The 17852-nt window shown below is 45.8% G+C and overlaps 1 protein-coding gene across 2 annotated transcripts in view; it reads right to left on the bottom strand.

Moving 5' to 3' along the window:
- The window catches only part of LRP1 (LDL receptor protein 1), a 188429-nt gene that overhangs the window by 47236 nt on the left and 123341 nt on the right, over window positions 1-17852 (bottom strand). For both annotated transcript variants that reach the window (XM_075890495.1, XM_075890505.1), the window contains 9 exons: window positions 11110-11248; window positions 9933-10153; window positions 8451-8585; window positions 7313-7432; window positions 6770-7012; window positions 6305-6421; window positions 5868-5984; window positions 4410-4529; window positions 3271-3390 (listed from right to left, as the gene is read on the bottom strand). In XM_075890495.1, coding sequence (XP_075746610.1) covers window positions 3271-3390; window positions 4410-4529; window positions 5868-5984; window positions 6305-6421; window positions 6770-7012; window positions 7313-7432; window positions 8451-8585; window positions 9933-10153; window positions 11110-11248 — 1332 coding nt within the window. The remainder of the gene's footprint in view (window positions 1-3270; window positions 3391-4409; window positions 4530-5867; window positions 5985-6304; window positions 6422-6769; window positions 7013-7312; window positions 7433-8450; window positions 8586-9932; window positions 10154-11109; window positions 11249-17852) is intronic.

Below are 17852 nucleotides of genomic sequence, written 5' to 3'. Positions count from 1 at the left end.
GCCACGTGCACCTGCCACGTGTGTGAAGGGACACTTGTGTTGTGCTCTCCATGAGTGGTGGGTTCCCCGAAGAGACATTCCGCCTATATCTTCGGAACTGCACGGCGAGGCAGCGGGAGCAGCCCGCGAGAAGAAAACAGGAGAGTGTCGCGAGAAGAGTCGTCGTTCGGACGTTACTGTCCAACATGTTGCAAATAAACGTCTTGTTAAGTTTTCCTTTACGCCTGTCCCTCTGCCTCAGCTCTCGAGGGTTCTGAACGTCCCCGTGGCCTGCGGAATGACGACCACCACCCAGCTCCATGCTACCTACTGGGTCCGCTGCGGCCACCGACGCGGCTCGTAACAACTGGATGGCAGCGATGGGATTCTGCTCACGCCAAGTTGCAACAAGCTCGGGCCAGCATCGGAATCGTCTCCGCTGAGATCATGGCTGCAGAGTGCGGTGAGTGCTTGACTTTTCTTCACTGAGATTTTACCAGGCTTTACCTAGAGTTTTGGAGGAAAGGTGGTAAATTTGGATAACTACTCTACATTGACCTGTGCATGGGAACGTAGCGTCCTAGTAGCAGTGAAGTTAGCAGCACTTGTAGCAACCATGAATCTGAAGGCACTGAAAAAACCGCTTTTGCTAGAGTTAGCTAAAAGTTTGGGTTTGGATGTTCGTGAACAAATGAGAAAGCCAGAGATTATCGAGGCTATTGAGAACCTTAACGCAGACGACGACGAGCTGATAGACGAACATGAAAGGCGTAAAGCTGAAGAGAAAAAGAGAAATGAGAGGCTCATACGCGAAGCAGCAGAAAGAGATCTTGAGATGAAGCGCCTTGAAATCGAGCTGCTCAAGGCTCGAGGTAGTAGTGAAGGTAGCAAAGCGTCTAGCGGAGTAGAACGGAAGTTGTTCAGGATGAAAGACCTAATGCAACCTTACCGCTCCGGAGAGGACATGGGTCTGTTCTTGGTAAATTTCGAGCGCACATGCGAGAAGGCGCGTGTTACCAAAACGATGTGGCCGCACTGCTTGCTTACCCTACTGCCCTGTGAGGCTGCCGAGGTAATTGCCCGCTTTACAAAAGAGGAAGCAGATGATTACGACCAAGTTAAGTCGAGCCTGCTAAAGAAATATAGATTGTCAGCAGAAGCATTCAGGCAGAAGTTCCGGAGCGCCGTAAAGCAGAAAGACGAGTCGTATGCTGATTTCGCATACAAGTTAATGTCTAATATGAGGGAGTGGCTCAAAGAGGCTAAGGCGTTCGAGCATAAAGAGAAAATCGTGGAGTGTTTCGGACTCGAGCAGTTTTACCGTCGTTTGCCCCAAGACGTTAGGCTCTGGGTGCAAGACAGGGAGGAGGTAACCACTGTGTCGAGGGCCGCGGAGCTAGCGGAGGATTTTGTTTCGCGCCGCGCGCTTGATAGAAGAGAAATTCCCCAGTGGGAGGGCCAAATCAAAAAGGCAACTGGGGGGAGGGGACATTCAGTCCAAGAGAATCGAGAGCGCAACACTGGTCCCGAAAAGCAACGGGAGGTAAGTAATAAGTCCACGGTTAAGGAAAAGCACCAAAACAGTGCGTTTGAAAAGAGGCGACCACTTGTGTGCTGTAAATGCCACAAGCCAGGTCACATTGCGGCCGTCTGCAAGAGTTCAAAAGTTGTTTGCCTCTCAGTCGACAGCGAGGGTGAAAACATGCGACTGCTGGAGCCATATATCAGAGAGCTGATAGTAAATGGAAAAGAGTGTCGCGTGCTGCGGGATTCGGCCGCGACAATGGACGTGGTCCATCCCTCGTATGTTGAAGCTGAACATTTCACTGGAGAGTGCGCTTGGATTAAACAAGCAGCGGAGCCATCAAGCGTATGCCTTCCGATTGCTAAGGTATGCATCGAGGGCCCCTTTGGCACATTGCACAAAGAGGCTGCAGATCACCAGGGTGCCAGAGGATTGCAGCAGAGCCGCATCGAGGTGTCCACGGCTTCAGCACACCAGCATTGTCTTCATCGACCTCTCCCCACAAAGGTGGATGACCTTCGTACGTCGAGGTCTCGGCCGGCCGCCGGGGAAGCTGTTACAAAGCAGTAACGAAGTCCTTGGGCCGGATGCCCCCAAGCGTGCCTTCCCGTCATCTCGGACATTCTGTGTGGAGGCGAGTTGTCACCTGCACCGGCTCTGTTTGTCTCGGCTGTGCGCTTTGCCTGCGGGGCAGTGGCTACGGGCGGGCCCCTCTGGAATGTGCGGAAGGCCGATTGTGTGCTACAGGAGGGACTGCCGTGAATTTCTCCTGCGTGGTCGCTTCCGAGTCTCCGCGCGTGTGCCACGTGCACCTGCCACGTGTGTGAAGGGACACTTGTGTTGTGCTCTCCATGAGTGGTGGGTTCCCCGAAGAGACATTCCGCCTATATCTTCGGAACTGCACGGCGAGGCAGCGTGAGCAGCCCGCGAGAAGAAAACAGGAGAGTGTCGCGAGAAGAGTCGTCGTTCGGACGTTACTGTCCAACATGTTGCAAATAAACGTCTTGTTAAGTTTTCCTTTACGCCTGTCCCTCTGCCTCAGCTCTCGAGGGTTCTGAACGTCCCCGTGGCCTGCGGAATGACGACCACCACCCAGCTCCATGCTACCTACTGGGTCCGCTGCGGCCATCGACGCGGCTCGTAACAACGGTAAAACTACAGTGACGGCAATGCTCTGTTACACATCAGATGGGCACAAGCTTCGCCCGTACCTCATATTTAAATGGAAGACGCTCCCAAAAGGAGTCGTTTTTTCGAGTGTTGTGATCGTGCGGGCCAGCGAGAAAAATGGGTGCGCGTTGCAATTGATGTCTTACGTTTTTTCTTTCGTCGTGGAAATCGGGTGCGCGTTACAATCAAATGCGCGCTAAAATCGAGTAAATACGGTACTCAACAGACAGAACTACTTAACATGTAAAATTCTGGTGCCTTATGTTAGTGACACAATTTCATAAGACCATGCTGTATATAAGTATGTATGTGCTGTAGCCTTCTTTTTTAAAACTTCCTCAAGCAATGCTTTCTGGTAGCCATGAAGAAGGTCATATGCTGATTATGCAGATTCATTGTATTAGAAAGGAAAACCATTTGGAAAAGCAGGACATCGCAGGTTTCTGTTAAGCTGTGCTATGAATTAGCCACCCACCTGCTGTGAGACACTTCGAAAATCACCGCCACAGCTGTTTTCTCAACAAGCACCATCCTCTGTTTAAAACAGTTAACAGACTTATCAAGCCCATGCAAAAACAACACAAGCAGAGGCTCACACTGAGGGGAGTCCTCATCGGAATTATCCCCGCAGTCATCCTTTCCGTCGCACACGCTTGAGCCCGGTACACATAGACTGTTCTTGCACTTGAATTTTCCGGGAGGGCATGCGAAATGCACTGCAGGGGTCACAAGACGAGAGAAAAATTTTGAAACAATCAATGGCTTTGCTATAAGTTTTACAGAAGTGCATCCAAGAAGAAAATATGCCACTTGAAACATTTATAGGTTGCACTACCCTGTCTACTGACTGCCCTGGGACGTGTTAGTGCTACTGAACCCTTTCAAAAGAGACACTCACTGGGAAGCAACTCTTGCCTTTCTTTCACATTGGTTATTCTTTAAGCAAGGTACTACCATTTCATTTACTTATAATCCTGTATTTTGATGTAGGAACATTGGCACCTCTTATACCCATATTTCTATTACACCAGTGTCTATCAAAAAGAGGTGCAGCAGTACTGAAAATTGAGAATGGTATTTCCTTCTACCAAAGAGGCAATATACTTTCCACTGACTTTTTTTTTGTTTATACTACAAAGAGAACACACTTGTTAGCGACTGATACACAACAATAACAAGTACCCTCAAAATTATTAATTTGGCTTTCCGGCACCACAGACTTTGGTGTCCATCATGTTACTCGATATCCCATAGCTCTTCAACCAGATAAAAATCCAGCTGACCAGAGCACCATACCAGAAACTCAAATGCTAATAACCACCTACTGGGCTAATATAAGCTAGCTTCATAATCATATGTTGCATTTGTTGTCAACAAGGCAGTATGCATTGTATTGCTACCACACTGCACAAGTGTGCATGTGATTCAATTAATTTTGTCTTGACCCTTTGTTGTGCCTCACATTATGTATGTTCTGTGTTTTCAGTACCGATTCTACACACATGGAATAAAAAAATTGACAATTTCGTGGTGGTTGCAGCTTTATTGTTAAGGGCCACACACACCATGTGAAGCATCATGCCTACGCTACATGAGAAGCAAATGTGAGGAAAACCTATAAATACTCATGACATCTAGATAAGTTAGATAATATTTGATGTGACAACTACAATTTCTTTTCGCTAAAATATGAACAAAACAAGATAAAGCAAGTTCTCCAAAGAAATACGCTTACAGCAATTGTGGTGGTCTTCATCAGAGCCGTCTCCACAATCATCTTCATTATCACACTGGAATGCACTAGTAATGCAAGCCCCATTCTGGCATTGGAACTCTCCTGCTTTACAAGCAATATCTGAAAAAGAGAAGAGGGGAGAAAGAAAAACGAGGATCTTTGAAAGGGCCCTGCAACACTTTTTGAGCATAGTCAGAAAACACTGCCAATCGTTAATTGAGGCTTCCGAGAATATTCGAGCCAAATATTATACCACCACACAAGGCCTGGAATTTACAATAAAATCTAAGTCAGCTAAACATCACTTTCTCCTCTGACCAAATGATGCTGTACACTCATGAATCATTGCGTCACAGGTCGAGGTATCACGCCATTGGCTTATTTGAGTATGACGCGATCGAGACTAACTGTATCCGCCGTAAGAGGCTGCCATGCATCTGCGCGAGTGCTCAATCACACTCAAAAGCTGCGCGTTTGAAGAAAAAAAATAAATAAAAAGTGTTAAAGGTCACAGGCAGATGTGATGTACCTCCTTTCCCCATGCCATCCCTCCCTGCTTAGCTTCCAGCACTTTTGCCCCGACGAGCGGAGGACAGCATGAGACAGTTATCTGTAACTATCTCCTCTCGTACTGGACGAATTTTAAAAAGCTTTGCACGGCTTGATTTGTGAGGCAATAATCTTTCGTGAGGCCATTCCATGGTTACTTGGAAAAGTGTTGCAGGGCCCATTCAATGATGATACACCTGTTGTGCCTCAAAGTGTAAAAGAAAAACCTGTAACATGTGGTGTTACATAATTTACAACATAGTGAGCATAACCTTGCCTTCAAATAGTGTCACCAAATGGAATACTATATATTATGCTCAGTTCATATTTTAGCACATTAAAACACCTTCCTAAACTGAACAGGTCTTCTCTAAGCTGACATGAATGCATGGAGTATTTACTATTTACCAATGATATGATAAATGCTGTATGAATGACGTAGGGATAAAGGAAAGTGTTCATCTGGATAAAGCTTGTGAATTTTTCTAGTATGCCAGCACCAATCATATAATGTTGTGGAAGAAATGCAACAGACCTTGGTTTCACTCATAAAAAAGCTAACAGCCACAACACCCCGTTTAGAATGTCAAAGTGGTTTAGAGGATAGCATGTTGCACGACGTGTTGCTCAACACGTCCCCCGTTAGTATCTTCCTTGCTACAAATAGACTGTGCATATCCAATAAACTTACTGAAAATTCAGCTCAGCAGAACTGAAAATTGTTGCAAAGAGTACAGCTATAGGAAACAGTCGGTGACAGGATGAACATTTGCTATGTAAAGACTAAAGAGTACCAGGTCAGCAAGAGTGGTGTCACTTATTATGTATCTGTTCTATGTTATGCCGTTGTGTCTAGCATGACACCTCAGCATGCAATAAAGCAAGAAAGCAGAGAGAGACAATACTCACTGCAACCTTCTTCATCCGAACCATCAGCACAATCTACATCGCCATCACATCTCCACTCTTTGTGGATGCAGTGGCCCACAACTTTGCAGTAGAACTCATTGGAACGGCATGTCGAATCTGGAAACAAACAAGGAGAGTGGTAGGGCAGCCCGAATTTCTTTCATTTTACACATCTTTGCCAAGCTTTTGCATACTGCATGATAAATATTAAATGGCAAACATGTTATTACTGAGCACATTACATTCATAACTCAGTGATATCAAAGAGAATCACGCCCAAGCATACATTCCTTCACAATTTCACACTCTGTATGACATAATCATCAAAGAGAATGCCAATTCCTTTATTGCCACAATGAAAGGGTAATAACAAACTCAATGCCTAGGCCGCTAAGAAAAAGTGAAGAAAGAGAGGACCAAGTAAAGGGAATACATACTGCAGTTGGCCTCATCACTGCGATCCTCACAGTTGAACTCTCCGTTGCAATGCATGGAAGCCTTGATGCACCTCCCATTCGCACACTGAAACTCGTTGTTCAAGCAAGTTCGGCGTTCTGTCATTCATGGAAAGAAAAACACCAATTGCAGTTTATTTGCAAGTCTATTACGAGATGGCACAAAAGCAACCGTTTTCTATTCAAGAAGATGCCATGGTTTTTAGAACACTGTGAGACCAAAGGTTTATCACAAAAACTATACATTAAGTATGCTGTGTATTACGAACCCCAGATGAACTTTTTTCACCTATTAGGAACAGTTGGAGCATCATAACAATACAAAAACAAAAAAATGCGTTGGCAGTTAAGGCTGGATCAGTGATGTCGAGGTTTTCTTCCCACATATCTCACATAAGTTAAGAATGACAGCCAATCTGTGAGCACCAGTGAGCTGTGCGTACTCACCACAGTCCTTCTCATCTGAACCATCCCCACAGTCGTCGTCAAAGTCACACTGCCAATGGCCAGGCAGGCATCGGCCATTGTTGCAACGGAAATAAGATGGGTGGCAGCTCATGGCTTCCTCATCGCACGAAGAGCCTTCGTCCTCCCGACCCGAGCAGTCGTAGTCACCATCGCAGCGCCATGCCAAAGGAATGCAGCGCCCGGATGAACAACGGAATGAATTTGGAGGGCATTCTCTGTCGGCTGAAAGCAAAGAAAATTGCACTAGTTACCAAAAATATGTTCTATTAATTGCATGCAGGGTTGATATAGTGATTTCAGTAGCCAAATGCGCTTCTAGATCACATTTAAACAAAAAAATGCGCAAGCAATGCCCAACTGAGAGGTGTAACGGTTTGCTGTGGCAGCTTTCTCGCAGTACTCGCTTATCTGTGTCCCGTGGACATGCAATGCTGAATCAATGCAGTGCATCTCTGTGCATTGACCAACGTCACAGCATTGAGACTGCGTACAAATGTAATGAAAAAATGCAGAGGTACTTACCACAGTTAGGTGGTTCGTCCGATCCATCAAAGCAGTCATTGTCTCCATCACAAGTCCACACATCAGGAATGCAACGGCTGTTGTTGCATTTAAACTGATTTGCTGGACAAGTCTTCGGAGCTGCAAGCAGTGCTTCAATGAAACAACAACCTAGTGCATTTTTTTTAAGGGGTAAAAGCATGTGAGAATCATCGTATAGTATTTAATAAAGGCAGAAGGTTTTTCGTGGTGACTTCATTCTGATTTCTGGCTATTAAGCACAGAGTCATCTGTCTGATTTCCTAAGGTGCTGGATTGAGAGGTCAATAACAAAATAAGAAAATGCTCATGTACTTAGATTTAGGTACTAAAAAAGTTCAGATCAACAAAATTGATTTGATGCACTCTTCCACAAGGTCACCTGCAGCCACTGCGATGCTTTGTTACATAACACCCTGCTGATCATCAGCTAAGGTATGAAGATTCAGACTTCCTTAACAAAAACATAGCGTGTGCAGTAGGTTTAATGTGAATGAGACAAAGAACTAGACAACACTCGCATCAAAGAGACAGCAGACGATAGGGCAATTGGGCAAGTGGATTGTTTTTTTGAATTTTAATGCATATCTGCAGAACAATGGCTGCTCAAGTAGTGGAGAAAATTATGGGCAGTGATTTTGTTGCATTTCACTTGCAAATCACAACAGCAGCAACACCATTGTCCAATAAGACAAATTCTTCTGCGTAATTGCTTATTTGAGAAAGGCTCTTTTAGAAAAAGGACTGTCCAGTCAAGTTTTTAAATTTTCTATAACACTAATTTATTTCACCCCCACATTTTTTAATGAATAAACATTTACCAACCCCTCAAGTGGACACTGTCAGTGTTTTCGGTGGTATCTGGAAGAGGAAGACAAAGACGTGTGCTTCGACTGCAAGAGGGCCCGTGTTGGTCACTGACAGGCACTGCAGTGCCTTGCCAAACTTTTACTGTTAACTATGATAAACCTTATCAGTGACTAGTTTTAGTCAGACAGCACTACCTTATGAAATCACCGCGAGATAGTGAGAGAATCTAGAAAAATTCCATCAACAGTTTCAGGTCATGGTCTTATGATAAAACATAAAGACAACGAATGAGTAGACAACAATTTCTTACGGCAGTTGAGTTCATCCTCGCCACCCATGGCACAGTCGATGTGGCCATCACAACGTGACGCCACTGATATGCAGTATGCCTGCGATGTCCCATTGCCAGGACACTTAAACTGGCTTGGCAAGCACGTGTACTTGTCTGCAAGAGAACGAGCGTGAATTAGTCTCTGCAGTAAGCTATACATACCACCATTGCATTCATGTCCCTGTGAGATCAGCAATACTCTGCCAGTACAATTGAATGTTGTATATTCCTAAAAAAAATGCACATTGAGCGCTCGAAAATAACCTCTAACAGCAGAACTTTGCAATAAACTACAGAGATACTGACCGACCAATTGACGCTAAATAAGCAATATTTTTTTAGACGGCGCTACACAACAACAGTGCGTACAGTGGTGGGAAAGCATATTCATTTATGTTTAATGGAGTGAAACAATAGAACAGGTTGTTCTGTAGCAGCCAGTTTATAAACTGTGAAACGCTGTAAGTGCCATCATGCTTATTGAATGTAAGACATAGACAGTGTGGTGGTGTGCTAGCACACTACCATTTTTACAATAATACCATGGTGTGAATGCGTAGCTGCCAATATGGAGGAAAAAAGAAAATGCCAATGTTACGCATAATGGTAAGTATAAGAACAACATATGTTTCGTTTTGTTTTTGCTCATTTGTGATTGCACAGGAAACCACTGCATAGAGACTGTAGGCTAAGAGGAGAAAGTGACAGCACTTGGCTGACGTGTGTTGTCCATGAACTGATTCCATCAATGTGGTGCATTTTCCTAACATATTTTCATCATGACATTGCATGGTACTTGCATTTCCTTGGCCGTAACTCTGGCTGAATTGGTTCCCGCGTGATTGTGAAAGCACAAACCTTGTGCAGGCTACTTTCCCAATAACACTGCAGCAATCCCAAAGCATGAAACAGGTACAAGGCACACAGATACAATAGGTACACAGGAAGAAACATGCATCAGTGATGGAACCTCTACAGTTCTCATTTATATTTTGACACCACACTGATTTTAAGTAGTAACTTTTAAATGTTTGTCCTCGATAAATTTCAATTAATAAAGATTTCTGCAGCCCATCAGGCACTTCATCAACCCACTTTTCCAAGGATGCACTCACAATTTCTTGCGATGGTTAATTCCACACTTAATACACAGATAAAAGGTATGCTGTTGTATTGTCTTGAATATGACAACTTACTCAGAAGCGAGTTCACATAAGCTAGTTGGCCCATCGCTAAAACTACTTCAAACAGTGGAACTTGTCTGCATCCCTTTATGCAGCATTTCCAATTCTGCTGTTCAAAACGGCTCACTCAAAATTTACAACGAACACTTTCTCTGAAGCGGAACAAATTAATTCTGCACAGCCAAGCTGTAAGTCAAAATAAAGCTACATGGTTTCTTTGCACACAACAAAACTGCCTTGCTGAGATTTTTTTACGGGAACGCAAGACCACACATACCACAGTCGTGTTCATCGTCGCCACCTGTGCACTGCGGCTTGCCGTCACACAACTGGCTAGGCTGGATGCACTGTTCATCGGCGCACTGGAACTGGCCTGGGCTGCACAAAAATGGTGGACAACTGGGCGGCTCGTCAGAGCCATCACCGCAATCATCCTGGGTGTCACAACGCCACAGGGAGGGAATGCACTTGTACGTCTTCTCACATACAAACTGTGAACTGTAAAAACAAAAAGAGCAGAGATCCATTACCGCAGCACACTCGAATAAAAGCTTAAGATGAGAAAACAAACAAAACATTTATTTCCACTTCTTGACTCGACCAGTTTATGTGAAAATGTTAATATTCACTTATAAGGGCTTAGAGCTGGAAAGTATTGAAGTGAATGGTCATGACCCAACTTCAGTGACTATATAAAAGATTAGATATTAGTTATTAGTTTTGAATAATGAGGTAGCAGAGGTTCCTCTCTTGACTCCCAACTTTGCTCACATACCGTTCTGGCGTAAAATACACACAGCACAAAATCTTCAGGATCGCATAGTCAGCTGCCCATTACGTACACACCATAATAACCATCGCCAGAGAAATTCTCTTACTGCGATCCTGTGGAGAACAAGCTACTTAATATCACTGTCGATAGTTACGCTTGAACAGGCCTTTCACCATACACACAAAATACGCCTGCTGCTACACTTGACTCTTCACCAGTGTAGCATGTCTAGCCTGCTTTATCTCAACTCCCTATCTATTCCAAGCAAACTGAGAGATTCCAGCGGAAAAATGTCTCTAATCAGACAAGATAGTGCGCATGACACAAATACAAGGGGTCACCAAACCAACTTTTATGGTACAGTTCAAAGTGGTTGCAGGCCTTCACCTAGATTTAGCACTATACTTTGACTCGATGGCTTGTTGCTATGAAATTATGCTTGATTACATTGTACATTATTGTCTTCGTGACTTGAACATACAAAGTTTGCTACTCAGACATACAAGTGTTCTTATTACCAACAGTAACAGCAAGGCTCTGCTATAATGACTTGTTATAATTTTTACTGCAAAAGTGGCTTAAACACAGTGTTCACGTGGCACAGCTATTACTGCAAATGTCCTCGAATGTTTCCCCTCCCTTGGCAGCTTGAGGTTTACAAGATTGCGCAGGCATCTCTCACCTGGTGCAGTTGTTCTCGCAAGATACAGAGTCCCCTTGCAAGACGTAATTTTCGGGGCACGCGCACGTCGACTTGCCCCCAGCTTTGAGTAAGCACAGCGTCGCACAGCCACCATTATCTTGGCAGGGGTTGTCCGGCACTGCAGGTGCAAAAAGCGAGGTGTGCGTGCCAAGTCAGAGCGTTTGTAAAAACACAACTGTGACACAGTGATGACAACAGTAGAAATGTGTTACAAGTTTTGCCACAGTGTATTTCCAATGCACAATAAAAAATAAGTAAGAGCAATAAACAGCTGGTTATAATATCAAAAATAAAAATCTGTCCATATAGCCTAAGTATGGCTGCATACTGAAAATATCAATGAATACCAACTACTGTAAAGTCTCAAGCAAGCACCCCAATCAAAGCAAGTGCCCCCTCCCTTTTTCGGAAGATATCAAATATGCGGCCTCTTCTTTCTTGCCATTTTCACTGTTTCATTCACCCAACAAGGGCAAATGAAAACAGTGAATGCATGCTTATTGAATATATTTCATTAGAAGCACAAGGTTTCACTCTTTGTTCTTGGTGGCTCTTTCGCCGCCATCTTAAATTTTGATCCATTACCAAGCAGGAGCCCCCCGCCCCCACCAAATCTCGTCAAATTCTCCTTGACCATTCTCCTTGCTCGGAATATTGTGGTAAACACAAATAGTACTTATAAAGGAATTACAAAACTGAACAGCCTGGATGATAAAAGACAGAGAAAGACGACACAACAAGACTTTTATGTGTGTTCTTCTTTCACTGTCTTTTGTCGTTTGCATTGTTTACTTTCTTCAATATTGTGGCAATTTGACCACCTAACTACTTCACATCAGTTTACAAAATAAAGCTGTTAGTACAGAATTCAGTTTTGCAAAAGCAATATCATCCAGTTGAATTATCACCGCTTTCCCTCCTGCTATCTGCTGAAATCCTATGTGGCTGTATGCAACACAGAGCAACACTGCCATAATGAAGCCTTCGAAAGCTCCCGAACAACTTGCACGGATGCATTAAACTTCTTTCTGGGCTTGTCGTGCAGCTAATAATCATTAAAATATATGTAACGGCGTTTATTTGCAGCGCAGAACGCAGAAAGCGAAGCAGTCAGCAGCGTCCGGCCAAGCGCAGCAAGCACGAGCTTATGCTGATGGCGATGCCCCTGATGCGCCGAGAAATGCCGCTGAAGCTCCTCTTCTTCACTACAATCGCCCTCCGCACAAAAAGACGCCATCCTGGCGGATTAGGGAGAAGAAACGACTAATGGGTCGTAATATGGCTTGAGACGAGAGACGTGGACAGTGTCGCGGCCGCGGTAGCGTAGGTCTGTGGATGGGATGATGGGCTCCACGATATAGTTGACGAGTGACGTTTGCTCTACAACGCGGCATGGCCCAATGTATTTGGGAAGAAGTTTTGCGGAGCGGCCAGGCGCGGTAGCAGGTGCCCGAAGCCATACTAATGAACCAGGTGGAAAGTTTGGAGCCGAACGGTCCCCAGTCTGGCGGGATTGCTGCTGCCACTGGTCCTCGGTAGAAAAAGAGCGGGCAAGCTGGCGGCATTCTTCAGCATGTCGGGCAGCTTGGGACAGAGTTGTACTTTCGGACTCATAAGGTTTATATGGAAGAATAGTGTCTACTGTATTTGAAGGTTCTCGTCCGTACAAAAGAAAGTATGGCGAAAACCAAGTAGTAGCTTGTACGGCAGTATTATACGCTTAGGTTACGAACGGGAGAACTTGGTCCCAATTTGAATGATCAGAGGCGACGTACATCGACAGCATACTGCCAAGAGTACGGTTGAAGCGCTCCGTCATGCCATTTGTTTGAGGGTGGTACGCTGTACTTGTGCGGTGCACGATTCGGCATTCGTTGAGTAATGCCTTCAAGGTGTCAGAAAGGAAGGCACGGCCTCTGTCACTTAAGAGCTCGCGAGGGGCACCATGACGCAGAATGAAACATTGCAACAGAAACGTTCCAACGTCACGGGCTGTGGCAGTCGGCAGCGCGGCTGTTTCGGCATAGCGTGTCAGATGGTCTATCGCAACAGTAATCCAGCGATTACCAGCTAGAATTGATGGTAGTGGTCCGTAAATGTCAATGCCGACGCGATCAAAAGGTCGACTAGGACAAGGAAGAGGTTGTGATGGGTAGACTTGCCCGGGAGATAACTTTTGTCGTTGGCACTGAGCACACGAGCGAATGAACTTTCGCACGTAGTTATACACCGCCAAGTTGGCCTACGTCTCTTTCTACCTGTCGGACGTGGCCAAGCTGTGGTTTATAAACCACGAAGCGGAACTCCCTACATGGTCGGTCTTCAAAACGAGCCTCACACAAGTTTTCGGGCGGCCTGAGGTACGCAAACGCCGTGCCGAACAACGCTTACATACTCGGTCCCAGCAGCTTGGTGAGAATTTCACAAGCTATATTGAGGACGTTCTGAACCTTTGCAAGCGAGTGAACGAGTCAATGTCCGAAGAGCTTAAGATCAAGCATATCATGAAAGGCATTGAGGACGACGCTTTCCAAATGTTGCTTTCTAAGAGTCCTCGCACTGTCCTAGAACTGACCGAGTTATGCCAGAGTTTTGACGAGTTGCGCAGGCAACGTCTTTCCACCCGACGTCCCTCGGTGCTTGACGACTCTTCGTCCAGCCTTTCCACCCTTGGCATAGGAGAAGACCATGCCCCTCTTCTCTCCAAGATCCAAGAGTTCATCCGTGCTGAGGTCGCTGGTCAGCTCTCTTTGATGTCCTGTGTACCCGATCAACCACGCAGATCGCCATCTACACTCCGCGACTTCATTCAAGACCAGGTCGCACAAGTTCTTCCTCCCGCCCGTGAACCTCCCCCAGTCGCCGCACCTCTCACGTACGCCGAAGCCGTTGCTCGACCTCGACAGCCTGCGTTCCAGCCAGCGCCTATGTATTCGCCGCCGCCCTTTTCGCCACCGACCTATTCACCGCCGACCTATTCACCGCCGCCTATGCCGATACCACCTCGGCCGCAGTTTTCTGCCCCCCCCCCCTCCCCCCGGCCGCAAGTCGGAGTCTACTCCGACCAATGGCGGACCTACGACAACCGTCCCATATGTTTTGCTTGTGGTGGTGTTGGCCACGTGGCACGTTATTGTCATCGTCGCCAGGCTGCCCAGAACATTCGACGAATGCCCTCTTTCGACCCTCAGTTTTCGTCTTCGCCTTCAAGCCCTCCTTCCTCTTCCTTTCCTTCTGATCGTACACACGGCCCTACCCGCCGCTCCCCATCTCCACGTCGACGTTCGCTTTCCCCTTTGCGTCGCCGTTCCGGACCCACCGACCAGGAAAACTAACAGCCACAGTTCCCGAGGCACGAACTGCGTCCCCGTCGCCATGCACAAGTCATCGCCCCTGTCCAGCTAACGTCATTAAAGTGTCAGTCGATGGTATCGTCGTCATGGCGCTTGTTGACACCGGAGCCGCTCTATCCGTCCTGTCCATGAACCTATGCTGCAAACTCCGCAAAGTTCTGACGCCATTATCCGGCCTCTCTCTTAGAACGGCTAACGCAGAAAGTGTAACACCTCTCGCAGCCTGCACCACACGAGTCGTCATCGAAGGGATTGTGTATATCGTCGAATTCGTAGTGCTGCCCTCGTGTTCCCATGACATGATACTCGGCTGGGACTTCCTTGCGAATAATAATGCCGTCATTGACTGCCGTCGCACTGAACTTGAGCTATATGCACTTCCTGATGTTGACGCTGTCGAAGCCTCCCTGCCGTGTTATAAACTGTTTGTTTCCAACGACACCACCGTACTACCGCGCTCTTCTCTGCTGGTGACTGTGTCGTGTGACGCTATTTCCGACGGTGATGTTTTATTTACGCCCTTTGTTGGCTATCCACACTTAAAGACCCTTCCGGACGACTTGCTCGCTGGGCGCTCAAACTTCAGGAATACAACATCCGCGTTATTTACAGATCTGGTCGTAAGCACACGGACACCGACGCCCTTTCTCGCTCACCCATATCGGATGAAGGTGTTTGCCTCTCTTCCCTCGAGCCTGCACTTGTGTCATCCGCCTTGCGCAACATGACGGTGGAACAACGAAAGGATCCCTGGATCAGTGGCCTCATAAGCATTCTTTCTTATCCTCTCACTCCTTCGCCGTCTCGCGCTCTCCGCCGCCAGGCTAGCAACTTTTGCCTAAGGGATGATCTTCTTTATCGACGCAACTACCTTTCTGACGGTCGCAAGTGTCTCCTTGTGATACCCCGCACCTCCACCACTTGTAACGGGGTTTATTTGCAGCGCAGAACGCAGAAAGCGAAGCAGTCAGCAGCGTCCGGCCAAGCGCAGTAAGCACGAGCTTATGCTGATGGCGATGCCCCTGATGCGCCGAGAAATGCCGCTGAAGCTCCTCTTCTTCACTACATATAGTACACAATAACTAATGAGGGTCACCTGCTATACAAAATTAGAGTGATTTGACCAGAAACACTACACTTAATGAAATGCACTGTATGAAGCTGTGTGTCATTAAAAAGATTTTATTTGCCAGCGCAACATTTTATAAATGGTCGTTGGTTGACAAAATGCATGTGCTAAGTTAGCGCAAAGACATTGGAAGGAGGCGAGTTCATGTATCAAGCTTTACAGCTCCAGTCAAGCACACTAGAATGTAACCTGTCTACGGACAAAGATCTCTGGTTTCACTTTCCTGTTTAGATATTGCTCACTTGTGCCTGACAGAACCATGATAGAACGAACAGGTGGAAGGATAATTCACCAATGCTTCTAAATGTAGTCAGATGGTAAAAAAGTGGCCTTGAAATCAGGAAGCTGGTGAATGAATTGATAAATCGATGTAAACTGACACGAAGCTGTTATCACATGCAGAAACAAAAGACTGTTAACCTTGTGTCACCAACATACATATGCATCCTCCATTCTTTTTACTTCATTCTACACAGTAATGTGAAAGTTGGCAAGCTCTGAAGTGGCTTTACCATTTACCGTATATCCCTAGAAGCCAAGTTTTTTCTCTCCTTCAGATTGTACAGCCCACGAAATTTTCTGCTAAGATACTACAGTCAAATTTGCTTATAACTAATCTCCATATGACGAATTCTTCGATATAACAAAGTTTTTTTATTCCCCGCCGTCGCTCCATAGAAGCACATGTATTTGTGACCTCTATGTAACAAAGCAGCAGCGGGAGACAACCTCGATATAACGAATTCGCCCCACGGAAAATCTAGAAATTTCGCTCTGCATTTTGTCATTTTGATATGAGCATGCATCTTTTGCGGCTGCCCCACCACCGACAAAACACCAAACCGACCAAACGCGAAGCGGCGGTGGCAGGCACGCAAGCAGTGTCAGTATGAGGCGGGCAGGCGGGCCTGCACCCCACAAGCCTGTGTTGCCACCGTTTTCACCGCCGGGTGTACCCCCCCCCCCCAACTCAGAAAAAAAAAAAAAAAACTACTTTTGCGTGTTGGCAGTGCCACGCTTTTAGTTAGCGTCACATATGTGGGGCCGGGCTGTATATAGAGGGCCCTTTACAAAATAGTTTTCTGCTATATATGTGTCTGTGTCCGTGTCGTTCGCTCTTCGTTTTCGACGCCGTGCGCGCGCATGGTGTGGCCCTCAATGAGGTTCAGCTTTGCTTTCTTTTTTTTTATTGCGATAGCAATTAGGTATATGGACAGTCTCGATTGGTTTTCCGCCACCGCCGTCATTCATTATTTATGTAGACGTATCTATATATATGAAAACTCAAGAAAAAAAATTGTAATGTTATAAGAAGTAAGGCTGGTAGCCAACTTTTTTCGATCCGATTTCACACAACCCCTACAAAAAAAAAAAAAAAAAAGCTGGTGTGCTACTACAAAAAAAAAAAAAAAGAAAAGAAACCGCTGGTGTGAGCGTACGGCCACTCCAGGGAGAAGTGCCCTTTCACACAGTCTCTTCGTGTTGGACCCGTTCTGATACGAGATGGCAAGCGTGCCAGCGGTCACGACTGCCCTTAAAATCCAAGTTGATTATCGCTACTCAAACGATCCCCTCCCCCTCTTCCTGCGTTGTTTCATGCTTGTTCAAGGTGGGTGGTTTACCTTCTGTTTGAGCATTCGACGGCAGTTCTAACAACACATGGGAGATGTTATGCCCTTTTCAAGCGATAGAGATGGGCTGACTCATTTGATCTCTGCTTTAGCAGCATTCGCGCGCTTTCACCTGCGTATGGAAGTTACGATGCGCGGAGGCATATGTATTATCAATTTCGACTTGTTACGGGACATGACGGCGAATACCCGCCGCGAATGTCCATATAATCGGTACCGCAATAGTAATGCAGCTTTTTACTGTAAAATAAGTGTGTTGGGTTAGCTCTGCCTTCAGTCCACCTTTTGTTTCATTTGTGCATTTATTTTTCAAATTTTTGTACCGACATATAAAGAAATCCTCTATATAACGAATTTTTCCAGGAATTTCTCAATTTCGTTATTTCCAGGTTTAACTGTATTCTAGTTCGAATATTCACGCTGCAGAGCATGGTCAGCACTTTCCAGTATTCCTGCTATCTCTCATGCTTATAGGTCTATCTACTACAGCAGAATGCAATTAAACCATACTCAAGCAATGGTTCAGTATTAAATGTAGTTTAGACAATTCCTTATTCCAGTCCACCGAGAGTCTAGCGTATTCACTGTCCACTTATGCTGTACCCCCTG

Source organism: Rhipicephalus microplus, chromosome 1 (assembly GCF_043290135.1).
Source record: "Rhipicephalus microplus isolate Deutch F79 chromosome 1, USDA_Rmic, whole genome shotgun sequence".
Lineage (NCBI taxonomy): Eukaryota > Metazoa > Arthropoda > Arachnida > Ixodida > Ixodidae > Rhipicephalus > Rhipicephalus microplus.
Note: the sequence above shows the minus strand (reverse complement) of the source record. Positions and strands in the feature narration are given on the sequence as shown.